The 24897-nt window shown below is 33.9% G+C and overlaps 1 protein-coding gene and 1 non-coding gene across 2 annotated transcripts in view; one reads left to right on the plus strand and one right to left on the minus strand.

Moving 5' to 3' along the window:
* Positions 1-2476: 2476 nt before the first annotated feature.
* SLC38A11 (solute carrier family 38 member 11) overlaps positions 2477-24897 on the minus strand; it is a 64589-nt gene continuing 42168 nt past the window's right edge. Inside the window, exons 8-12 of the mRNA XM_049772868.1 lie at positions 19640-19710; positions 18855-19016; positions 14219-14331; positions 10252-10383; positions 2477-2770 (exon numbers count right to left, since the gene is read on the minus strand). Coding sequence (XP_049628825.1) covers positions 2477-2770; positions 10252-10383; positions 14219-14331; positions 18855-19016; positions 19640-19710 — 772 coding nt within the window. The remainder of the gene's footprint in view (positions 2771-10251; positions 10384-14218; positions 14332-18854; positions 19017-19639; positions 19711-24897) is intronic.
* Positions 18575-18707, plus strand: LOC126010162 (small nucleolar RNA SNORA51). The gene has a single exon (XR_007496294.1). It is a non-coding gene; the product is annotated as a small nucleolar RNA SNORA51 (small nucleolar RNA).

Below are 24897 nucleotides of genomic sequence, written 5' to 3' on the forward strand. Positions count from 1 at the left end.
AAGTTTCTGTTTTTCTTTTTTGGCCTGACATAAAACTTCTTGTCTTTATTAACTTTGCTTGTAATCTATTCTTACTATTTGGCAACAATTACTATAATAATGTTGACTTATTATTTACTTGATTGAAATATAGTTATAAAGGGTGTGAAATAAGATATTAGATAATTTGTATAAGATGGTCACCTAGATGGACTTTTTTTTGATAACTTTTTGATTGTTATAGTGGTGAAGACAAAATCATGCGGCTATCTCAAAACTCAACTAGTTCACAAGAATAGGAATGTCAATGAACCAAGTATGTTTCTTTGTTTTGATTTGTTTTTTGTTTGTTTGGAGGCCACAGCTGACTCAGCACTGAGTGATCACTCCTGGTGGGCTTAGGGAACCATATGAGGTTCAGGGAACCTGAAATGGTATGCTTCCTACTCACTGTACTATTACTCCAGCCCCATGGGTTAGCATGATTTCCTGTGGATGTGACTGAGGCCATCACTGCAGCTCACCTTGCCCTCCCAATGGTGTTCTCATCTTCTTTTACATTTGTTGTGATTCCTAACACAACATTTACCCTGCACACCAAATTTCACCTTACTGTCAATTTCTTGAGAACTCCCAAGAAAGAGCCTGCATATTCTTTCTTTCTTTCTTTCTTTCTTTCTTTCTTTCTTTCTTTCTTTCTTTCTTTCTTTCTTTCTTTCTTTCTTTCTTTCTTTCTTTCTTTCTTTCTTTCTTTCTTTCTTTCTTTCTTTCTTTCTTTCTTTCTTTCTTTCTTTCTTTCTTTCTTTCTTTCTTCTTCTTCTTCTTTCTTTCCTTCCTTCCTTCCTTCCTTCCTTCCTTCCTTCCTTCCTTCCTTCCTTCCTTCCTTCCTTCCTTCCTTCCTTCCTTCCTTCCTTCCTTCCTTCCTTCCTTCCTTCCTTCCTTCCTTCCTTCCTTCCTTCCTTCCTTCCTTCCTTCCTTCCTTCCTTCCTTCCTTCCTTCCTTCCTTCCTTTCTTTCTTTCTTTCTTTCTCTCTTTCTTTTTCTCTTTCTCTCTTTCTTTCATTTTTTTGAATATTATTTCTCTGCAACTTACACACAGAGAAATAAGAATGCTGCTTCTGCAGTTCTCTTCTTGCTAGCTTCTTTTGTTTGTTTGTTTGTTTGTTTTGTTTTTGGGCCACACCAGTGGCATCTAGGGGATACTTCAGGCTTTACATTCAGAAATCACTCTTGGCAGGCTCAGGGGATTATATGGGTTGCTTCGGATTGAACCAAGGTTGGCTGCAAGCAAGGTAAAGCCCTACATGCTGTACAATTGCTCCAGCTCCTCATGTTCTTGCTAGCTTCTAATCTGAAAATTTAGTTTTCAGTTGTGTACTTCCACATACAGTTTAAACTCAACAAGTACAAAGTTGATGCATAACTGATCTCTTGGAATCATGCTTTAAGAACAACTGTGAGGTTTTATTTTCCCGTTCTGTTTTATAATATATGCACTAATACTATAATAAATATTCTTGAGATCAAAACTTAGGGGGCAATTTTGGCTTCTCACACACCTTTCCAGAATATTCAGTTTATTGTTCATTCTTTCTAATAAATTAGAAAGACTTAACTCTAAAAAGAAAAAAAAAAGACTTAACTCTAAAGGCTTAACTCATTTGTCTAGGCATTAATTTTCTTCTAAATGAGGGATGCTGCTAAATGATCATGGTTAGGTTCACTTTATTCTTTGAATATAATCTAATAGTTTTAATTTCCTTATCGTGTTTGCTGTATGGGCCAAAAGACTAAACTTACATAGTTTGTTTTTCCACTCATAAGCATAAAATCTCAAGTCACAATTATCTACTTATTTTGCAATGCCAAAGGTTGCCTCACACAATAAAGAATATGCTTTGAGAAAATAGCAGCAAATGTCAAGAATTCACTTTTTCTTTTTCTTTTTAAAAATTCACTTTTCCTATGTGAGTAAGATTAGTGAAGCTCAGGAGAAGAAGAAATATCTCCCCAAAACTGCCAACGGTGGTCCCTGAGAGCAGACTCGTAAGAAAGCCCTGAATATCATCAATATGGCTTCTAGCCCCCCTTTTTTCCTTTCCCTACAAAAATTAGTGCAGTCCACTCATTAAAGCAAAACATTTGTTTTATCTGTTTAAAATAAAACACATTCAATTTTATTTTTTCTCTTTATGCTTTATATTGGATTAAATAATAAAAGCAAATTAAATTTATAATACAAAGACTAAAATGTAAGAGGGTTATGTGCTTAAAAACATAGATTTTTGATTTTGATTTTTATTGTTGTTGATTTGGGCCACATCTGGCAATGCTCAGGAGTTAATTCTGGCTCTGCACTCAGGAATTAATTCTGATGGTGCTCAGAGAACCATATCTAATGAAAAGAAATGAATCTGCATTAGCATGTGTAGGGCAAATGCTCTACCCATTGTGTTATCACTCTATCCCCCCAAACATAATATTTTTAAGTAGTCATTTCAATTCAAGATACTGATATTGAAGTCGGGAAGCTGTGTTGTCAGTTGCAAAGGATAATCTGAAATGTTTGTGAGGGATACATTGTTGGGAAAGCAATAGAACATTTCCTGTCCATGCGTGCAGTCCTGAGGATTTGTGACAGCCATGATGAATCCAGCACACATTACCACAGCACCAAAGGAAAGCATGACACAGGACATAATCTTATCTAAGTATGTCCTCGGTTCTTCAGACAGCTTCAGATAACATGCTGATGGAATGATAAAAATGAGGGGTGTTGCGCAGAGCACACCCTGGTATTGAAAACAAGAAAAGAGATAATGTTACTAAATAGAGCATTCCTGGCATTGCTATTAAAAGGACATTGTAAAATATATTTCTCATTCCACACATTAGAATTTTGACATGTTCAATTAAATCAAACAAAAGAAAGAAAAATAATTTTAGAAAGAATAAGGAATGTTCTACCTTTTTCTCTAATGGTGTATTTATAACTGAGGAGAGAAGATATAATAGAAGTAGTGAAGTAGTAGTAGTAGTAGTAGTAGTAGTAGTAGTAGTAGTAGTAGTAGTAGTAGTAGTAGTAGTAGGTCAGACAGAGGAAAAGTGATCAGAAAGTGATATAGAAAATAAAAATGATGGGCCCGGAGAGATAGCACAGCAGCGTTTGCCTTGCAAGCAGCTGATCCAGGACCAAAGGTGGTTGGTTCGAATCCTGGTGTCCCATATGGTCCCCTGTGACTGCTAGGAGCTATTTCTGAGCAGATAGCCAGGAGTAACCCCTGAGCAATGCCGGGTGTGGCCCAAAAAAAACAAGAAAAAAAATGATTTGACCAGTTTCTGGCAATTCATTTTTGTTTTTGTTTTTGTTTTTGTTTTTGGGCCCAGTGATGCTCAGGGGTTAGTCCTGTCTATTTGTTCAGAAATCGCTCCTGGCTTGGGGGACCGTACGAAACGCCGATTGAATGCAGGTCTGTCCTGGGTCAGTCGCTTGCAAGGCAAACACCCTACCGCTGCTCTACCGCTCTGGCCCAAGTTTCTGGAAATTCTTAATATTTCCCATATCATTGATTTTTTTGCATATTTCTTATTCTTTCATTTCAGGATACTGTGCTGTTCAAATTTGAGAGGTCTATTTGTCTTTAGGTATACTGTCATTAGGGAACTTTAGAGACATATAGAAGGCAATTGTGTCTTTAATATTTACTTGGGCATGTTTAAAGTCAATGCCTGTCTATATAAGAAAGGAGAACTATAACCCCAAGGGTACTTAACATGAAATAGCATTTCTAAATCCACTTTCAAGCAAAACCGAACACATTAATTATCTTAGAACATTAACAGAACTAAATGACTGTGACTCATTCACCTCCCCCACATTAGTTTATGGATAAGTCCAACCTGAGGGGGAATGTCAGATTAAAAATTATGGGGAGTAAGTAGTATAGTCTATTATAAAATACCAGGAACTAGAGACTTCAAAGAAAAAAGGCAAAATTTGCCCTATAAATTGTCTCAAAATGATGATGAAATTTAATAAATTTAAGGTGAGATTTTTCTAATCATGTTCAATGTTAAGTATATTACATGTTAAATATAGTACATATTAGCAATAAAACATAAAAGAGTTGTGTGAGAAATAATATTTATTTGTTGTTTTGGGACAACACCCAGCAATTCTCGAGGCTTACTCCTGGCTCTGCACTCAGGAATCATATTTGGCATTCTGTAGAGGACCATATAGGGTACCAGGGATTGAATCATGTACAAGACATGCACCTTACCTGTGATCTGAAGTCACCAGTCCCCAGTTTTACTGCTTTTTGACACATTACTTGTTACCCCCCCACACACTCCACCCCAGATAAAATCACAGAAAATTTATTTTAAAACTAGATGCTATACGGGGCCGGAGCGGTGATGCAAGAGCTAAGTTGTCAGTCTGCCTTTCCTGCGCTAGCCTAGGACGAACCATGGTTCGACCCCCTCCTCCGCGTCCCTTATGGTCCTCCAAGCCAGGAGCGATTTCTGAGCCCATAGCCAGGAGTAACCCCTGAGTCACCGGGTGTGGCCTAAAAACAAAACAAAACAAAACAAAACAAACAAACAAAAAGCTAGATGATATAAAGTAACATATTGTGAAATAAAAAAACTATTAATTTTTTTTTTTTTTTTAGCCACACCTCGCTGGGCTTGGGGATCATTTCTAGCAAGCTGGAGAATGGAGGAGCAGAGAAGGGAACTATGGAGTGCTAGGGATCGAACCTGGGCCAGCCACAAAAAAGGAAGTAACTTACCTGCTGTACTATCGCTGCATCCTCAGAACATTTAGAAATGTTTTCATATATCCATTTAATAAAATTGCTATTGTATATGAAGAAATATAAAGACAGCAAGAGAGTATTAAAAGACTTTAATGCTTCTTTGTATTGGTTCTGGATAGATGAATTAGGAAAAAAATCTATAAGGAAACACAGCCTTGAAAAAAAAATGGATGAAAAGAGCCTTGTAGAAAAACATTTGTTCCTCTATCTCCCAAAAGTTGATTGTACATTCTTCTCTAGTGCACAAAGCACATTTTTTCCCCAAGGAGAGCACATGCTGGGTTATAAATGTATCTTCATGAAATCAAAGAGATAGAAATCACATAAACAATTCTCTCAGATCATGATATTTTGAAAATGGAAATTAATCACAAACAGAAATGTGGGGAAAACAGTTGGAAATGAAACAAAATAAATAAATATTTTCTGAGTAAAAAATGCAAACCATTATGGCTATACTCATAAAATAGGAAAGACAGAAATTGGGAGCAACAAATGTCCAAAGGCAACAGGACTAGAGAGTTGCTTTGGACATTTGACATTTTGTTGGTCTATAGAAGACAGCTTTTCTGGAGGGCTGAGGGAGGGGTTACGATTCTATAATGATACCTGAAATTGATAACTATTATTAAGTTATGGAATATACTATAGAAAACAAGTTTGTGCTTAAAATAATTGTTATAGGGGTTGGAGATATAGTACAGTGCACAGGGCACTTGCCTTGCCTGTGGCTGACCTAGGTTTGATCCTTAGCATCCCACATGGTCTCCCAAGCACTGCCAGGATTAATTCTGAGGCAAAGCCAGGAGTAAGCCCTGAGCACTGATGGGTGTGGCCCCTAAAGCAAAACAAATAATGTAAACAATTTGAATAATTGTTACACTTTAATTTTTGGTAAATAATTTATGAAAACAATTAAAATATTAAAATGTAAGTATACACACATATATGCATATGTGTGTATAAAGATGGAAGATGGGAGAGGAAGATAGAGAAAGAGAGGAAGATAGTGAGAAGAGGGAGGGAGGGAGAAGAAGGAGAGAGAATGACTTTTCTCTTTTAGGAACAAACAAATGAAGCTAATTCATGTGGTATCTCAGAGGGTGAAAATGCTAGCAAGGATGAAAACTGCCACCAGCTGGTACTAAGAAGCTGTCATCAGTCAGCATTTGGGACTCTTCCAAACTTAACAGGCTGGGCAGTGCAAAGCAAAGGGTGTTCTGTTTATATTATAATTCTTAAGAGTTGAGAAAGTAGCAATTAGTGAGGAAACTATATAGCTGATGTTTGTACTGGAAGAAGTCCAATTGGGTATTTATCTAAATAGCTGTTACTTTCTTAATATTTGAAAGCTCAGTCTTGCTAGAAGTAAGTAAAGATCATGAACAAAATGATAGTGCTGTCCCATCTACACTATTCCCTATAAATTAGCTGAACTGATTTGATCCATTGAATATAGTCTTGCTTGAGACCACACCACTGCCTTGGAATAATAACTGAATTTGTTTGACAGAATATAAATGCCACAACATCTTATTAAAGAAACAATAAAATTAGCCTTATTTAAAGAGGCAGGGCAGGCAGCACAATCCATTGATAATAACACAAATGCCCGGGCATTTTTCATATTGTGCTGAGAAGTAACAGAAGGTGTTGAAGATATTTTCTGGGAATACAGATTGGAAAAGTACATAAATATCTGCATATGCCTTTTGAATGATATAAAGAAATTAAAAACTAAATGAAAGACGGCTCATAAAATTTCTATTTTGTAAATTTGTCTTAAATTTCTATTTTGTAATGAATTTGCTCAAGAAATGTACAAGAAACTCTCTAGCTCAGATATAAAGACAGGTGGTCTGTGGCTTCTCATCCAGATGACTATGTCTCTATGGGGCTCTCACTGGGTATATGGTTTGAATTTTTTCTTTTTTTCCCATCTACTGCAAGCCACACACAGTGCTTGCTAGGCCTGTTACTCTAGCCACAAGTCCCAGCTGCTTCTTTTTTTTCTTTGTTTGGTTTCAAGTAAAAACCCACAGGGCCCAATTATTGCAGATGCTGCCTCTCTCTAATAGCAACATCACTGCCAAGATGCTGGATTCTTATTAGCCATGATAGGTCTTCTATTTATTTTATTTGTGTTTAGAGTGAATATTTTTGAATTGAGAGTACATTTAGTTTGAAAAAAATAAATTACTGTTTTTATTGCCCTGAAAACAATTAAATAAAAGGGAATTAAAATATGGGGGTTATATTTATTATTGAATAGCTAATATTTCCCTAAGGAATTTTTCTTATATTATTTTAGCTATACCAAGTGACAGCATTTCTTTAACTTTGCAAATTAAAACATGCAAATTAAAACTCTACTCATCAGTGAAGATTGCTGCTTTGCTTAGCAATGATTTAGACCCAATAGTAAAAAAAAATTCCTAACATACTATAATTATTAATCAAGACAAAACTGTAATCTAAAACTATTACTTTAGATAAAAATGTTTTGCCTATTTATTTCATCTCTCATATTTATTTGCCATCAATTGTTTAAGCAAAGTAATCTTAATCTCATTTTCACGTACATTCAATTTGTAGAATTATAACAAACATGTACAGAAAAATAAGCCTGGTTAGTTTACATAATTTAATTTTTACATGTTACAAACATCAATTAGCATAAATATAATATATTAAAAACACTTGCACAAGTAAATATACATATTATCTCACATTATCAATCTGAAGTGGAATAAAACATGCTTTAGTTACTTTTATTTTGTTGCATGACCCAGCATGCACTTGTTACTGACAGGAATGATGCCTGGTATAGCTCTGTTAATATGATAAATGCCCACAAAAAAGGGAATTGAACAAATACCAGAATATATTATTCTGCATATGAAATGACTTGTTGACTGAAAGAATACTAAATAAACTAAGATAGTCTGAGAGTGAAAAAAGATTCTAGATTTTATTTAAAATGCTTTAAAACAAGTTTAACTGTCTTGAGTTATCATGTATAATATTAGACAAGGGAGCACATTGTTTATTAATAAATATCCATATGACTATATTTTTTATAATGTAAAGACCTTGAATCTTGTACTCATTAAAATTTTAAATAGTCCTCATTAGTCAATTTATGCATTGATTCTATAGCAAATATCTACAAAATATAAATATTTTCATAAAAATATAGGGACCGAAGTGGTGGTGCAAGTGGTAGGGCATTTGCCTTGCACGCACTAACCTAGGAGGGCTGTGGTTCAATCCCCCGGTGTCCAATATGGTCCCCCAAGCCAGGAGCAATTTCTGAACATATAGCAAGGAGTAACCCCTGTGCATCGTTGGGTGTGGCCCCAAAACAAAAAAAAACAAACAAAACATTTTTTTCATAAAGAATAGAATTTTTAATCATAAAAATTTTAATATTAAGTACAATAAAATTGATTTGTTGGCAACTATCAGGGATAGTTAGCAACTAATAGAAACTAATGGTCATATTTAAAACTATAAATCATTCCTGAAAAAAGAAGCAATATATGCTTTCTTGATTAACTTAAAATTAACTTACTTTATCATCACATATTTTCTCTAATACCAAAATTTGATCAGGTCTTAAACTAGACATTTCACAAAATGAAATAAAATAGAACTAGAAAAATATATTTATTATCTCCACAACACATCTGAAAGATTATAACAGTCACCAAGAATTTATTTTCAGTAAAGTTTAGTTTCCTCATTCTTCAACCAATTTATAGTTTATGCGCAATTTAAAAAAACATGATGGTTAATCAAGTTACTACATTCAAGTAGCAGTCATTCATTCCACAGTTCAAGGCTAAAGCATGAAAAGACTTTAATTAGGTCTTTAGTCTATGGAAAAAAATGGGAAGTAGGTAAAAGCTGCTTTTGAAATTTCTCCACTTCTGTAAGCATTGTGGAATCGATGATTCCCCATTTCCTCAGGTTTTGTAAACTGCCTATTATGTATTCTCCATTTTTTCCTGCTGCACAAAAATCCCAAAAAGGTGTTCCTGACTAAATCGCACATTGCCTTTGTCTGATACTGAAATCCACATGGCAAGTGACTTGGGCATCAATCAGTACCTCTTCACCTAATCATCAAATCTCAATTGAATGAATAAAAGATGACGTGGGCTATAACATGTAAAAGGTTGCCCACCCAATGGTGCATGGATATGATTGCATGTTGTGTGATTAGGAATAAACCTTCCACAAAGGTTACAGAAGGGGGAGATTAATGGTTCTAGAGTGATAGCTCCTTTTTTATTCATATTTTACAGTGGCATCATTATTCTAGTTTTGCAAAACAGAACCAAAGTTTTCATTCTTGCTGTATTCCTCTAACTCCCTGTCATCCCAGTTGAATTTGTTGCCAAATCCTGTCAATGTTTTATCCAAAATATCTTTTGGGGGTTTCTCTACTTCTCATTATAATGATTACATAGCAGCTCTACTTCTATGTCTGTGAGATTGTACACATCATAAGATTATGAATCCTTTCTGACTTCCTCCTATCATTGTATTTCTGCTGTGAGGCCTATAGTATTAATAAAAATCCAAACAACAAATAAGTGAGATAGAAATTTCACTAGTTCTTATGGATTTGTAAGATTTTTTTCCCTAGAATTGAAAAGTCAATAATAATTATAGGGAATAATAAATGTAAATCAACAGATAAAAAAAGAATAAAAATACCTTTTTTACAGTCTAAAATAAGTTAAATATAGCTAAGGTATATTTTGGGAAGTAAATTATAAATAACTTTTCCTGGAAGGCATGAGGTAAGATTATAGAGGAAACAAAGAATATGTTTCCTCTGTTAGCAAAAATCCGATATGAATTCAGATGTGATAAAATGACAACATAAATTTGAGAGAAAGACAGGAAACAAAAGGAGAGAGACAAATATTAATGAGGCTCTCTAGACCCAATTTTTGTTTTTCAATAAAGAAAATTCTGAATTTATTAAATTGATAGTCATTTAAGTAATATATTATAGAATTTGAAATATAAAAATGTACTCTAATCTAGGGTTTCCCAAAATTACTACATTGTATGTTGTATAATCATACAATTTATAGTACTTTGCAGGTGGGTATTTTATATATTGTGACATGTTAAATAATTCCTTGTATACACTAGAAGCCTTGACCTTCCATCTGTGATAATCAAAAATAATTTTAGACATTGCAAAATGTCCCTTGAGAGAGGATGGGCAAAATGTCCCTCAATGGTCAATATTGACTCTAGAAATATATGTTCTTAGAATAACCTACAATCAATCATAAATATTTACTCTAAAAACATATATTTATCTCAGTTTAGAGTGAATTTTTGCTAAGAAAAAATATATGTGTTGAATGTAGTAATTTTTAAAAGGCACTTTTAGGATTGAAGAACACAGTTTTTAATGTACTTACACTGAGTTCTAAAACAACTCCGAGGCAGTCAATCAATAATGATACTACTGTAGCTACAGTAATAATCACAACTGTTATGATGATGTGGGAAACCAGTGAAAGATTCCCACTGAAAAATACATTAGCAATTACCTGTAAAATAAACAGAATACTTAAGAGATTCTTAGAAACAAGCAAAGACTTAGTATTTTAATATTTCATCACTTAAGAATGTTTTACTTCCAATAAGAAAATTAAACAAACACTATTTGAAATTTTATTTGAAATTATTTAAATATTCTCTCTTTCCTTAATTATTTTCTTATATATGGACACATTAGTATCAAGCATTCTTTATTGAGCCACAATACAGGTAATGGCTTATTGTACAGAACCAGATATGACATACTAAGGTGTGAATAAACATATATATCAGAGATTTCTTGGGTAGTAACCTTCTCATTCTTCCTTGAGTTAAACAAGGTCACCACTAAAACAAACTTCAGATTCTATTTAGAGTAACTAAATAAACGCTAAGGAAGGAGTTACTAATAGTTTCTTTAGTAATAATTGATGTGTAATATTCTTTTGAAACAAGAAATTAAACTTATATATTCCCATTGATACAATTTAGATCTTGCCTTTCCTTGGCAAAAAAAAATAATAATAGAGAAAAGCTGATAATCATTTTCCACTGAGATTTGAATTAGGAAATCAAACAGAAGTTTAATGTGTTTAATTTACAGTGTCACACTGTAATATAATTTTCAAAGAGAAAATGCCTGAATATAGGACATAATTCCTATGCTTAAGTATTAAAATCCAAATTAAAGATAATATAGTGAAGCAAATAGAGATGAACTTACAATAGAATTGAAAGATAAAATTAAATTTCATATATAAAGGGCTTTGGCTACCTAGATCTCAGTTCTTTAATTAGTTTCATAGCAATCCTGACATGTTCTTGTCCTGTTTGGGAATGATGGATACAATATAGATAAGACTGAACCAACATGATAAAAGGCAAAGACGTGAAATTTATAGAAATCTATGGAGATCATGGATGAAACAGACTGAACAGGGACATAGCTGTGCAAAAAAACAAACAAACAAACAAAAACAACAACAAAGTTTCTCTTTCAAAGCTCTGATTGGCAACATTCTCCATAGACTAGGTGGGTCTTACCCTTGTTCTGCCAAAATTTAGTGGGGATACTCAAAAATGTTACTTACAAATAGTATCTTACAAATTTAAGTTTCCTTGGGCTGGGAAGATAGTTCAGAGAGACCTGAAATACATTCCTTGCCTGTGTCAGACTCTGAGTCCAATTGCTGGTATTGCATGTTCTCAACTGCATTAATGCTGGGTGTAGCCCTGGTTGTCACTAAGAACCTTTGGGAGTGGTCCCTGTATCCAGAAGCATGGTTGAAAAAGTTCCCCAAATTCATTTTTCTAAATGTCCTAATATAATTGTTCTACGTGTATATATACACATATATGTACACATATACATAGAACATATACTCTCTATATAATATATATAGAGAGATGTAAGACAATCTACTGAGAGCTATTTATTAGGGGTGTGGGCTCTAGGCATTTGACAATATTACCAATGAATAGCAATAAATTTTATTATGTGTAAGGCAACTGTAATGTGTACAGTACACTATGCCAATATAGTATATGCAAGTATTAAAAGTAAAAGAGGAAAGAAAGTGAATAGGCAAGGTATACACTTGAGGTTCCTCTAGTTTGCTACATGACAGATCTTGATTTAACTCTGGCTTCCTGTCATGGCTGCTAGAACGGAAACACACATTATGAGTATTAAACACATAAGATGTACAGATAGAATGACTCAGATTGTCCACAAGCAGTTCACCAGAAGCCACAAGAGAATGTATCATCTGTTATTATTGATTTAAAGATCAGATTTGGACCTAAAATACTTGCAAAAGTTAAAATAAAAACATTTCCTGTGGGCCCGGAGAGAGAGCACAGCGGCGTTTGCCTTGCAAGCAGCCGATCCAGGACCAAAGGTGGTTGGTTCAAATCCCGGTGTCCCATATGGTCCCCCGTGCCTGCCAGGAGCTATTTTTGAGCAGACAGCCAGGAGTAACCCCTGAGCACCGCCGGGTGTGGCCCAAAAACCAAAAACAAACATACAAACAAGCAAAAAAACAAAAAAAAAACATTTCCTGAATCCATCAATAGCAGAAAAGTTAAAGGATCTTAGATTAAAACACATTCTCTCTCTCTCTCTCTCTCTCTCTCTCTCTCTCTCTCTCTCTCTCTCTCTCTCTCCTCTCTCTCTCTCTCCTCTCTCTCTCTCTCTCTCTCTCTCTCTCTCTCTCTCAAAAGAACTTCAACTCAATCTACTTGGAAAACTAGTCTGTAAGTTATGTATTTGTGAGGCCAAATGTTTACTGTGAAGGACACACACACACACACACACACACACATAGGACTGAATCTTTCCCTATTCCTCTTCCCTGTGCAGTTCCCTTATCCCTAGAATTGACATAAGGAAAACCCTGGTCAGCTTGGAGAAATCTGCCAATTAATTACCTAAAGTATTTAAAGCTCTGTAGGCATTCACATCACACATTAGACCCATTCAAACACTGCCCTGAGTAAACAGCCTCTAGGAATATATCCTAAGAAAGACTAAGCCCTTTTCAATGTGATTCGTAAAAGAACGACTGTCGAGCATTTTCACGTTCTCCTAGAAATGGTACAGTGGATTTTCAGCTGTCTGTATAAAGGATTCCTAACTAGCCATGTTGCCAAAGTAAACAAAAAAAAGGAATTCTTTTTTAGCTAAACTTCTTTCACAAATTCAGGACTATGTAATATAACATAACTTGGGACTGACTTTAAAAAGGAAATATAAATAATTACTTATGCTATTGTACATGATATATAAATACTATAAGTATTATGAATGCTATATATCTATAACACAATCTTTAAAGTTGACTTGTTGCTTTTACATCAAAATAAGTTTTTTAATATTTTTGTTGGCAATAAGGGGTTTTGAACCATACCTGGCTGTGCTCAGGGAGTACTCTTGGCTCTGTGCTCAAGATTCACTCCTGGTGGAGCTCAGAATGCCAGGTATTGAACTTAGGTTGGCCTAGTTTAAGGCATGTAAATGCCTGACTTACTGCACTAACTTTTTTGTCCCCATTTAAAATGTATCTTATAAAAACATATATTAAATTGAAGGGGGGTTTCTGGACCACATCCAGTGGTACTCAAGGGTTACTCCTGGCTCTGCATGCAGAAATCACTCCTGGAAAGCTCCAGGGACCATATTGGATGACAGATCGAACACAGGTAGGCCTCATATAAGGCAAATGCACTATTACTGTGCTATTGCTCAGGCCCCATATATTAAAATTTCAAAAAGAGTAAAACTAGGGCAATAACTCAAAGGGCTAGAGAACATGCTTCACAGGTGTAAAGCCCGGGTTTGATCCTCAATGCTGCTCCCCCTCCAATACCACTAAACAGTGGCCTTAAGCACTGGGCAGTGAGAAGCTCCAATGACAAAAATAAAAGTAAAACTCACCAAATCTGTTCTGCATGCCTTTAATGTATGTTGATTTATAAAATATTTCAGTGAAGAAATAATTTTTAAAATATATTTGAAATAATACTTTAATTTATTTGTAAAAATGCTTTATAAAAACATAGTTTGGCCCTATTAAAGGCTTGTATTCATTGTGTAATGCATTTGTGCAAATATTTATACTTATTTAATTATACACTAAACTGCCAACCTTGATTTTTAAATATAGTCTTTGGGAAAAAAACTGTCTGGAAAACATTTAAATTTATCTTTAAATTCATTGACAGACAAGACGTTAAAAAGTATATTACTAACCATTTACTTATAAGCTTGCATAACTAAATTTTTTACAAATAATTTTGTTTCCTCAAAGATTATCTATGTGAAGTTCTGGAAAGAAATGTGCTTACCTCTCTAGTAACAAAGCATTCAATTGGGTACGTCAAAATGATAGTGACTCCATAACAAAACCTTCCAAAGGTTACCAGGTCATCATTTCTGCAATAATTTTCAAATAAGTCTCCTAGAGAACAATATAAAATACATTTATTTAATATTTGAAATAAATGTTTAATAAATGTCACTACTTATTACATAAGTGAAACTATGAAACTTAATTTAATGAATAGAACAGATGTTTAAATATATCTTTACAACCAATAACTATTTGATCATTCATTGTTACTACATGTCCTACTTATTGATGAATTTATCATTAAATTGTTTTTCTCTTTTTTTCATTGTTTTGGTAGATCAACCTTAAATTTGCAGCAGTTTTTGAAAAGTACTTTTTCATTGTCTTACACGAGAAGTAGCTTCCTAAATCTTGGTGCCTGGACTTTAATTTCTGGTCTTTGTTTCTGGTAAGTGACTTCATTTTCTTTTTAAGCTTCATAAAATAAACAAATTTCCTTTTGAAATGCTATTCTTAGATCAAGGACATTCACGAAAGGAAAAGTAGACCAATACATCTAGGGAGCTGAATTTCCTGTATATCATGCTATAGAGTTTAATCACAAATTTAGGGCTACCACAAGACATTCCAAACATGCATTATCTTCAATGGCATCCAGTGAACCTAAGATAAAAGTGGTTAGTTAAAAACTATAAAAATACAGATACTTTTTTCTCAAAAAGAGCATTAAATTAAAATTGGTTTTAAAGTATACAATAGATTATATATGACTTGAAACAATTCTTGGGAACAAAATTTTCTCAGACACCAATGCCTAAATTTAGGCATTTAATGAGAGCATAGAAGTCATGCCAGACAAAAAAAAAAGTTCAGGGGCCAGAAAGATATACAGGGATTAATGCACTTGGTTTGCATGTGTTTGACCTTGTTCAGTCCCTGACACTAAGCATCCCTGTGCTTTGCCTGGAGTAATCTCAAGCAAAAGCCAGGAATAGACCCTAAGCATCACTGGATATGGCCCCCTCTTTCTCTAACCCATCCAAACTTTTTTTTCCTAACATCAAAACACAAATATTTGGACTAGTTTATTTCCTAATTGTAACTTACTTATATTTCAAATTTTTGCTTATTTTTTCAATTAGATTGAGTAAAAAATTAGTTTTTTTATTTTGGACCCATAACATTTTTTTTAAAATAATAATAATTTACTTAAGCACTGTGGTTACAAAAATGTTCTAAGTTGGGTTCCAGTTGCTCAATGTAAGATAACCCTTGCTATCTGGCTTCTGAATAGAAAATTAGATCAGTCACTACTGTATTGTTTAAAAATAAAATATTTTTTTCTATACAATTTTTTAAATAAAATTTTATTCTGAAGCTAAATAACTTTCTCTTTTACTTTATGTGTTTCCTCTTTCTTCCTCATCACCTAGAAATTTATATAACGTTTTTCAAAAAGAGGGGGGTCAAGTCTACTGGTACTCAGGGGTTACTCTTGGTTCTGCACTCAGAAATCACTCCTGTTAGGTTTGGGGAACCATATGGGATGCCAATGGAATTGGCAAATACCTGATCTGCTGTGCCATCACTCTAGTCCCTGTACGTGGCTTTTTAGTAGTTTTTTGGAACAGAAGATTCAACCAAAAAGAGGTAGTGACAAACATTGGTTTCAAAGTTGAATGAAAAATTTCTAGGACCCTAAAAAAAAATGAGTGAAGCCTCTAGTTCACTAATCTCCACTAAAACCTAGGCCTATATTTTTATAGAAGTAACTAAAAATGACAGTCTATAGAGAGTTCTTATTGTCTCATAAATAAAAAGTTAATTTTTATTGAAATTAAAACACACTATTTGCACAAACAAGACCAAATTTGCTTAAGGTAATAGGGTCTGAAGAAATAATACAGCCTATTTCTGATTAATCAAAGTGTATTACAGATAGTATAGCTTGAAACACACACACATACACATATCACCACCAAAACCACCACCACCAAAACCAAATTGTCTGCTTCATCATATAGGGATTTAAATTATAGCTAGGCAATTCTCACTGATAAAAACACCAGGAAAGTATGACTAATGAAAGGTCTTCTGTCATTATGAAAAAGCAATAAAAACTAAGGTTTTACAACAGATTAAATCTAGAGATAATTGGACTTGGCAAACAATGCAGCAATAGTGATATATGGTACAGTTTTTGTATCATTTTTTTTAATCAAGACATTCAGAATCTCTTTGCTGCTGTACTCTAATGGTATGCAATAATTTTATTTTTCTCACTGTCCCATAATTGCCTTTATAGCTCTTTCTGAAGACATCTTTATTTCTTGAGAAATCTCTATTGTCATGGTCATCTTTAACTTCAATTTGTAAACTGCAAGTACCTCAGTATGAAAACTGAACTCTTAGAAATTAAAGAACAACTTTTATTATTACTTGACTAAGTTGGGAGAGGCAGCAAGATGAACTGGAATTAAGGAGACTAGTTTCTTACTTTGTCAACAGTCAGCTTAAGCAAGTTACTTCACCTTTTTTATTTTAACCTGGGAGTAAAACTAGTTATTCCACTTAGCTTCATGAGGTTGTTTGAAGGTCAAATGAGATAACCAACCTGTAAAGGCTGTAAGCTGTGTGAATCACAGCATGTAGCAAGTTGGCAGAAAAGCCTGATTATTACACTATGTAGGCGAACAAATGTAAAGGTAAAATAATGAGTAGAATTAATCACTCAGTTGTTGGAACTAGGTGAACAGAGGAAAAGATAGGTAGGCTAATTTGCCACTGGGTTTGGGGGGCTTTCTGAGGAAGGGAGATGGAAAGAAAAGGTTGGTTTTGTAGGTAGGAAGACATTTTCCATTTTGACTAAGACCAAATAAGTAGAAATGTCCTACTTATATGGGGTGAAGAATAAGTATAAACTTTGATTTAAAATAATGCAAGGTCTAGAAAATTTCTGAGAGATTATTGAGATAAAATGCTTGCCTGATACAAATTTTTAAAAAGGGAAAGTCCAGGAATAAAAGGAAATAGAAAAAAGAGATAAATATATCATGAATCACTAGAAGAGAAAAAAAATATAAACAAGAGTGAGTGAGGGTATAATATTTTATTTTTCTTCTATGGAAAGAAAAACTGTTCAGAATACAGAAAAGATTAAGAAAACTCCACAAGAGCAAAAGATAATGTTACCTCTGAAAAGTGGAAGGATATTCCAAGTGATTACTTGTAAAGTTAGGTTTTTTTTTTTTTTTTTTTTTTTTTTGGTTTTTGGTTTTTGGGCCACACGCGGCGATGCTCAGGGGTTACTCCTGGCTGTCTGCTCAGAAATAGCTCCTGGCAAGCACGGGGGACCATATGGGGCACCGGGATTCGAACCAACCACCTTAGGTCCTGGATTGGCTGCTTGCAAGGCAAATGCCGCTGTGCTATCTCTCCGGGCCCCGTAAAGTTAGTTTTAAGCAGATATTAGATAGGGAAGAATTCATGTATTAGCATGATCATAGGAAGCTTAATTTTCTGAGGAGTATGAAAGGTTTAATTTTTAAAACAATATTTTTGTTTAAACACCGTGATTACAAACATTACTGTAGCTGGATTTTAGTAACAAAAAGAACACCCCCCCCCCCCATTCACTAGTGCAACAATACCACCAACAATGCCCCCTCCCCCCAATTCCCTCTTCTTCCACTCTCTGCCTGTATTCGAGACAGGCATTCTACTTCTCTCACTCATTAACATTGTCATGTGGTTGTTAGTATATTATTTCTCTAACTGCACTCACCCCTCTTTGTGGTGAGCTTCATATTGTGAGCCTGTCCTTCCAGCCCTCATCTCTGGGCATTATTACAATAATGTTTTTAATTTTTCTTAAAACCCATAAGTAAGTGAAACTGTTCTGTGTGTCTCTCTTTCCCTCTGACTTATTTCACTCAGCATAATAGTGTCCACGTCCATCCATGTATAAGAAAATTTTATGACTTCATCTCTCCTTAAGGATGCATAATATCCATTGTGCACATGTACCACCGTTTCTTTAGCCATATTTGTTTTATTTTCTTATTGTTTTCCAAAGGGTTCAACCAATGACATGGATGGCAACGAGGGCATGGAGGGAAAAGGTGAAGGAGTGTCTTCAGGGGGTGTCAGCAGTGGTGAAGGGTAGCAGATACTCTGGTGGTGGTTGTGTAGTTGAATGTTATATGCACAAAACCCTGTCATTTATAGTATTATAAATCATACTCATTGCAATGAAACCTTTTTAAAAAAATTAAGTATGAAAGGAAAGAGAATGGACCACAGAAATAGGGTTAAAGTTAAAACCATGTAAGAAAGTAAAAATTAGGAAACAAGCCTCCCAATTTCTACCACAGGCTGTGTTCTTTACACTGACTGTATAGAAAGAGGAGGTACAGTAAATGAGCACCATATACACCTCAACACAGGCCCTTTGCCTAGTCTGTATTGTGAATTGGGGGACAAAAAAAATAGGAAATAGAAAGAGAGCAGATGCAGCAAGGTAAAAGAGAGATATTTTTTCCAGATAGGACATTTTGTATAATTGTACCAAAAATGACAAGGGATAGTAGCTCTTACACTTAAATACATCTAAACCAAATCTCTTATTTTACCTTGGGTGAAGCCAGTAAAGGTCAAATATCCACTTGTAGCAAAGATAATACTAATGAACAAGGAAATCACGGTGGACACATGAATGATACTGGACCACTTAGCTACAGTGGGGTCTTCCAAAGAGCCATAAACTAAGAAGCAGTTATGATGGCAAATAAATGCTGCAATAAAACAAAATATTATTAAAGTAAGCTCCAGAATCCTCATTCTATTTTGTTGGGATGCTTATGAGCTGAAATAAAACATACTATTTGATTTGTTTGAGAAAAATCATCTTTCTAACAGTTTTAAAAATGACAATTTTAATCCAGATTAGGTTTATATTATTTCTTCATGTCAATCTTGATACAAACCATGTCTAACCAACTTTATTTCCTATCTTCCATTTCCTGTTGGCCTTTTTAGTCTTAAGAAGAATTTAAACAAAGTGTTTAAGAGAAGAGTGTCATAAAACATCCAGCCAAGTCCTAATACATTATCTGCAAAGTTTTGAATAATTCCATAAATTATTGAGGTCATAATAATTCCCAAATTATCAAGTTAAGAAATATGATGGCTTTAATGAATTTTCTGTAAAAAAATTGCCTAAATTAAAACAAATTTTAGTGATGAGTGAGAAAGCTTAAGCCCAATTTTATGTTGGCACACACTAGACCATATGCTACTAATAGGAAGTCTAAAACTTAGGACATCTGTTCTCTAGACACAAGTAGGAAACAACACTTTTTCACTGAATAGAAGATGGGCCATTGAGAAAAGATCTTAGAAACTATACCATACTTACCAAATGACATAACTCCAACTGCCTGGATGGCATTAGGTTTTGCAAATACCCAGGCATCTTCTGTTTTTGGTCTATAAAAAAAGGAGATAATTATATGGACAGCAAAATGCAATCACAAGCAGAGCAGAGAACAAGAAATATTGCCATAATTGAACATTCATATTAATAATCCAGATACTAATAGAGGTTCCTATTAATATTAATTAACTACATACTGACCAAGAATAGCAAAAATTATCTGGTAACCTCAGTCCTCTACAATGTATGTCAGATATCATATGTTTAATTGGCAAAGCAGCTTATGTTGCTTGTTAGACCCAAAATTTTATGTTAAGGGGTGCTTGCATGTTCCTAGTATGGTATTAGAGGACCTGCTATCTGGTAAATCCTTTACTGCAATAAATTCAATATCTAGTGTACAATCTGATAAATTAGTTTAACAACTGAAGCCTACAACCACATGTAAGTACCACAATCAAATATGCCAGAACCATAGTCGTGTGTGTGTGTGTGTGTGTGTGTGTGTATGATTCTTAATTATCATAACTGTAGCAACAGCAAAAAGGTTTCCAACGTGCTAAAAAAGTAGAAAGGGAGTATAGTTAGGGCATACTCTGACAATAATAGTTGGAAATAATCACTCTGGTCAAGAACTGAGTATTTAAAGGAGGTAAAGTGATATGCATGTTACTCCTTCAGTACAATATTACAAACCATACTGTCTAAAATGAAAAAAAAAAGAACAGAGAGAGTGAGAGGAGAGAGAAAAGAGAGTGAAAAGAAAATACTTGCAAAGAAGATAGTTAGGGGAGAGGGTATGGGGAGAACAAGGAGGGAAACAGGGGACATTAGTGGCAGGAAATGTGTATTGGTGAAGGGTGATGGATATTGTATGACTGAAACTTCGTTATAAATACGAATAACTTTGTAGTTGTGCATCTCATCAGTAATTCAATTAAAGCTTTTATTTATAAAATAATTGAAACTCAATTATGAACTAAAAAAAGAACAAATAATAAAGAGACAGAGAGACAATATAGGTTCCAAAACACTTGCCTTACATGTGGCTAACCCACCCTGGTTCAATTCCCATCATTACACTGGAACCCAAGCCTCACCAAAGGTGATTCCTTAACACAAACCAGAGTAAGCCCTGACAAAGCTCCAGTGGGTGCAAACTCCAACCTTCCACCCAATAAATAATAAATGTCAAAATGTGGCGACTTATTTTTGCATATTTAAATAGTCATTAACTTTGTGACATTATTTGATCAAGTTAATAATAAATATTTACTTATATCATTTGAAAGACTCAATAGGAGAGCACAAAACTTAATAATGTAATATTTATTTTCAACTAATCAATAATCCTTCTTTTTCTCTTTTTATATTCACAGAAAATCTATAATCATTATAATAGTTTATTGAAGAATCTATACATAAATATTGAGACTTAATTAAACTATGTTCCAGGAAACTACCATATGTTATCTCAACTTTCACCGTAGCAATTAAATATTACTATCTTTATTTAATACATTCGGAAAATAAGCTCTGGGTGGGGACATAACTTGTCAATATTTTCCAGATTGAAGTGAGCACATTGAGGTCTGTATCCCTGTTTTGTCTTTGGAGACCATATAGGGTGTCAGGGGTCAAACCGGATTAACTGTGCATAATACAAATACCCTATCACTGTAAAACTGTTAGGGCACTGATTCTCACCTGTGAATCTACTTCTCAGAGAGTTTTCAGAAATATAAGTACTTTATATAGCTTGAAGAAACATATTAACATTTGAACATTTGGCAGCCTATGTGTGGTGGGGATTGAGTTGCCTGAGGAAGGATAAAGGAAATCAGGTTCAAGGTCAGACATTCCTTATAGATCCTCTGGCCCCATAAACTAATTTATTGTATGATTTAGGAAACTAACCCAACCTTTTTTGTGCTTCAGTCTTTGTATGTATAAAATGGAGGATGATAATATAGCAGTACATCGTGTACATATATGAATTAAATAAGATAAAAATAAGCAAAATCTCTGAAAGAGAGGCTTGCATATAATGTATGCTGTTAAATAGGAACAAATATTTCCTGTGTATTCATACTGTTACTGCTACTCATTGGTCTTGCAAAAAATTTAAGAATAAACTTAAAGTTTGACCAATTTGTCTGAAATGAAAAGATAACAATGAAACCCAAAAGAAAATATAAAGAAAGAAGAGGGGACAGAGGAGGGTATTAGGTATAAAAACAGGGGTATAAAACACATCTGTTTCAAAAGTTTTGTTGTTCATTTTCTCTGTAGATATAAATCATTCACAGTTTTTAAAAATGAATTGACTTTATGCATTATATACCTCCCCCTCCCCCCCCCCCCACTTAAATTGAGCAAGCAGCCACACAAAGGAATTAGGTAGTTATAAGAGGCCTGGCTGTTCGGAGGCTTATACAGATTGCAAGAGTATTTTGAGTGGAAACTGCTGCCACCTGCTGCCTCAATACTGCATGATTGCAGTTTACCTGTTCAACTTTAAAATTAAGAACAAAAGGCATCCTATTTTTTTTTTTTTTTTTTTTTTTTTGGTTTTTGGGCCATACCCGGCGGTGCTCAGGAGTTACTCCTTGCTGTCTGCTCAGAAATAGCTCCATATGGGACACCGGGATTCGAACCAACCACCTTTGGTCCTGAATCGGGTGCTTGCAAGGCAAAGGCTGCTGTGCTATCTCTCCGGGCCCAAAATGCATCCTTACTACAATTCTTAAAAATACCTTAGGAACGGCTGCAAAAATAATGATAGGAAATGGAATATTTTAATGATTGAAATTATTTAAGTTACACACTTTTCCAGCTAGAATTATTTGTATGTGAAAATATTCTCCTTTCACATAGTAATTTTTAATGTCTTATATAAATAATGAAGAGGCAGAAGTTTGATTTCCTCCTTCCATTTAAGTTCATTTTTTCTTAATCCATATGGTTTCTTGAGACTATATTGCTATATTAGATAGAGAGTGAGGCAATATCTAGTGATAATTTTGGATTTTCTATGTCCATCTTAATGATGCTGCTTTTACAGAATAGAAAGGATCAAAAAAAGTTACAGAGAGGGGGATAATATGTGTCCAAATCTAGGAAAAGAGAAGGCAATTGAATCAGCTTTACAATATTTTATAAAATAGTCTGGGAATGATTTATAGTAACAGCTAGTTTCACAAAAAATAAAAAAGAAAGTTCCTTGGTACATTTTATGAGATTGCTGAAACCTTGATATTCAACATTGATGAGAAAATAAAGTTACAGACTTTGGAATTTAGATGCCAAATCAGAGTAAAATATATAATAAAACATACATATATATAGCAAAATCATAAATAATGCATTTTTTCAATAAGTACCCAGTTTGGTCAATCACAGAAAAATTTATCAATGTTATCATTTATAACATTAATAGGTTAGCACAGAAATAAAAGCTTCTAATTTCAAAATACAATAAAAAAAATTCTATAATTCAGTGTTTATTTTGATTGCATGACAATTAAGCTATTGAAAAAAAACATAATTTTAATAATATTAGTTATAAAAATCTCTAGAAAATGATATATTTCAAAGTAAAAAGTTTGGAGGTAGGAAGTAGTTCAGTGAGTGTGCATGATTTTGCTTGTGTGGAGCAATGGGTTTGAAAATATTTCAATAAAAACATATATAAGAGGGATATTCTAAAACACTTCTGTAGAAATATGCAAACTATAATTTTAGCTAATATATTAAAATACAAGTGATAAATATGTAATACTTAGAAAGAAATGAACATAAAATTTAAGTAAACTACTGACAAGCTATCGGAATTAGAAAAAGTATTTAGCAAGTTTATTGAGTAACAATCTAATCATAAAGTCAATATAATTGATTAACAGAAATGACTGCTAATTAAAACTTTAAAATTTTTTTTAAATGGAACAGATAACAAAACAAAAACTTCAAGAGTTATACAAAATCGAAATGCTGTGATATAACTATTGAAAGACACAAAAATTGCAAAGGTTGGACAACAGTATCAAATGTCCATTTTCTCCAAATTAATTTATTAATTAATTTAGGCTTGGGGAGTACACCCAATTATATTTAGTGCTTACTTCAAGCTCTGTGCTCAGGAATCATTGTGGTGAGATGAAACATGCATATATATGTATTATTGTTATCCAGGATTCAACCTGATTGGCCAATGCAAATCAAGTACCTTAGCCAATGTACGATCTATCTGGCCCCTATTTCTAATTTTAAATATTTTAATGTTATTAAGGTAACATGGTTATCATAATGTTAATGTTTATAATTTGGGGTATAGTTTCTGCACCTTTATTGCCAATAAAATGTCAAAGACCTCCCACAAATTACTATTTAAATTTAAAGTTTAAAATACACTTTTGAAGGAGAATGATATTTTCTTATCTCTCCATTCCAAAGAACAGCATATTTAAAAAAAAAAGTAGTTCTGTATAAAAAAGTAATCTCTATGCAAAATCAAAAATAATTAAGATAAGTTAAGACCTGGGAGATGAGGTTTTCTTGTGTATATGATCAAGAAATCCTTATTAAAATGTTATGTTATACATTTAAAAACAGTTCAAAGAACAATGGAAATGGAAAAGTCAATTATAGAAAAGAAAACTCAACTATTTATTTATTTAATTATTTAGTCATTTATTTTGGTGTTTTGGGGTCACACCCGGCAGAGCTCAGGAGTTACTCCTGGCTCTGTGCTCAGAAATCACTCTCGACAGGTTCTGAGGACCGTATAGGATGTGGGGATCGAACCAGAGTTGGTCCTGGGTTGGCTGCATGTAAGGCAAATGCTTTACTGATCATCTATCACTCCGGCCCCGAAACTCAACTCTTTAATGGAGAACTCAAATAAAATCCACATAAGTGATCATGCTAGGCATGTGCTCCCTTTATTATCTACTGATGATTTATAAATATTTTACAAACACACTGGTATAGCAATGTATTGCTGCCAATAAATAAATACAAAATGTTAATATAGCAACGATATAAATACGAACCATTCAGGGATCTGTGAGGTGGCGCTAGAGGCCCTGAAGTCAAATAGTCCTCTGAACATGTAGGGCACTGACCCAAGAGTAGTTCCATGAATCACCAGTTGTGGCCCAAAAACAAAAGGATAACGGACAAAAAATGACAAAAATTAAGAATAGTGGCTTCCCCTGGAGAAAGAGCAATGAAACACTTTA

This window comes from Suncus etruscus, chromosome 5, assembly GCF_024139225.1.
Source record: "Suncus etruscus isolate mSunEtr1 chromosome 5, mSunEtr1.pri.cur, whole genome shotgun sequence".
NCBI lineage: Eukaryota > Metazoa > Chordata > Mammalia > Eulipotyphla > Soricidae > Suncus > Suncus etruscus.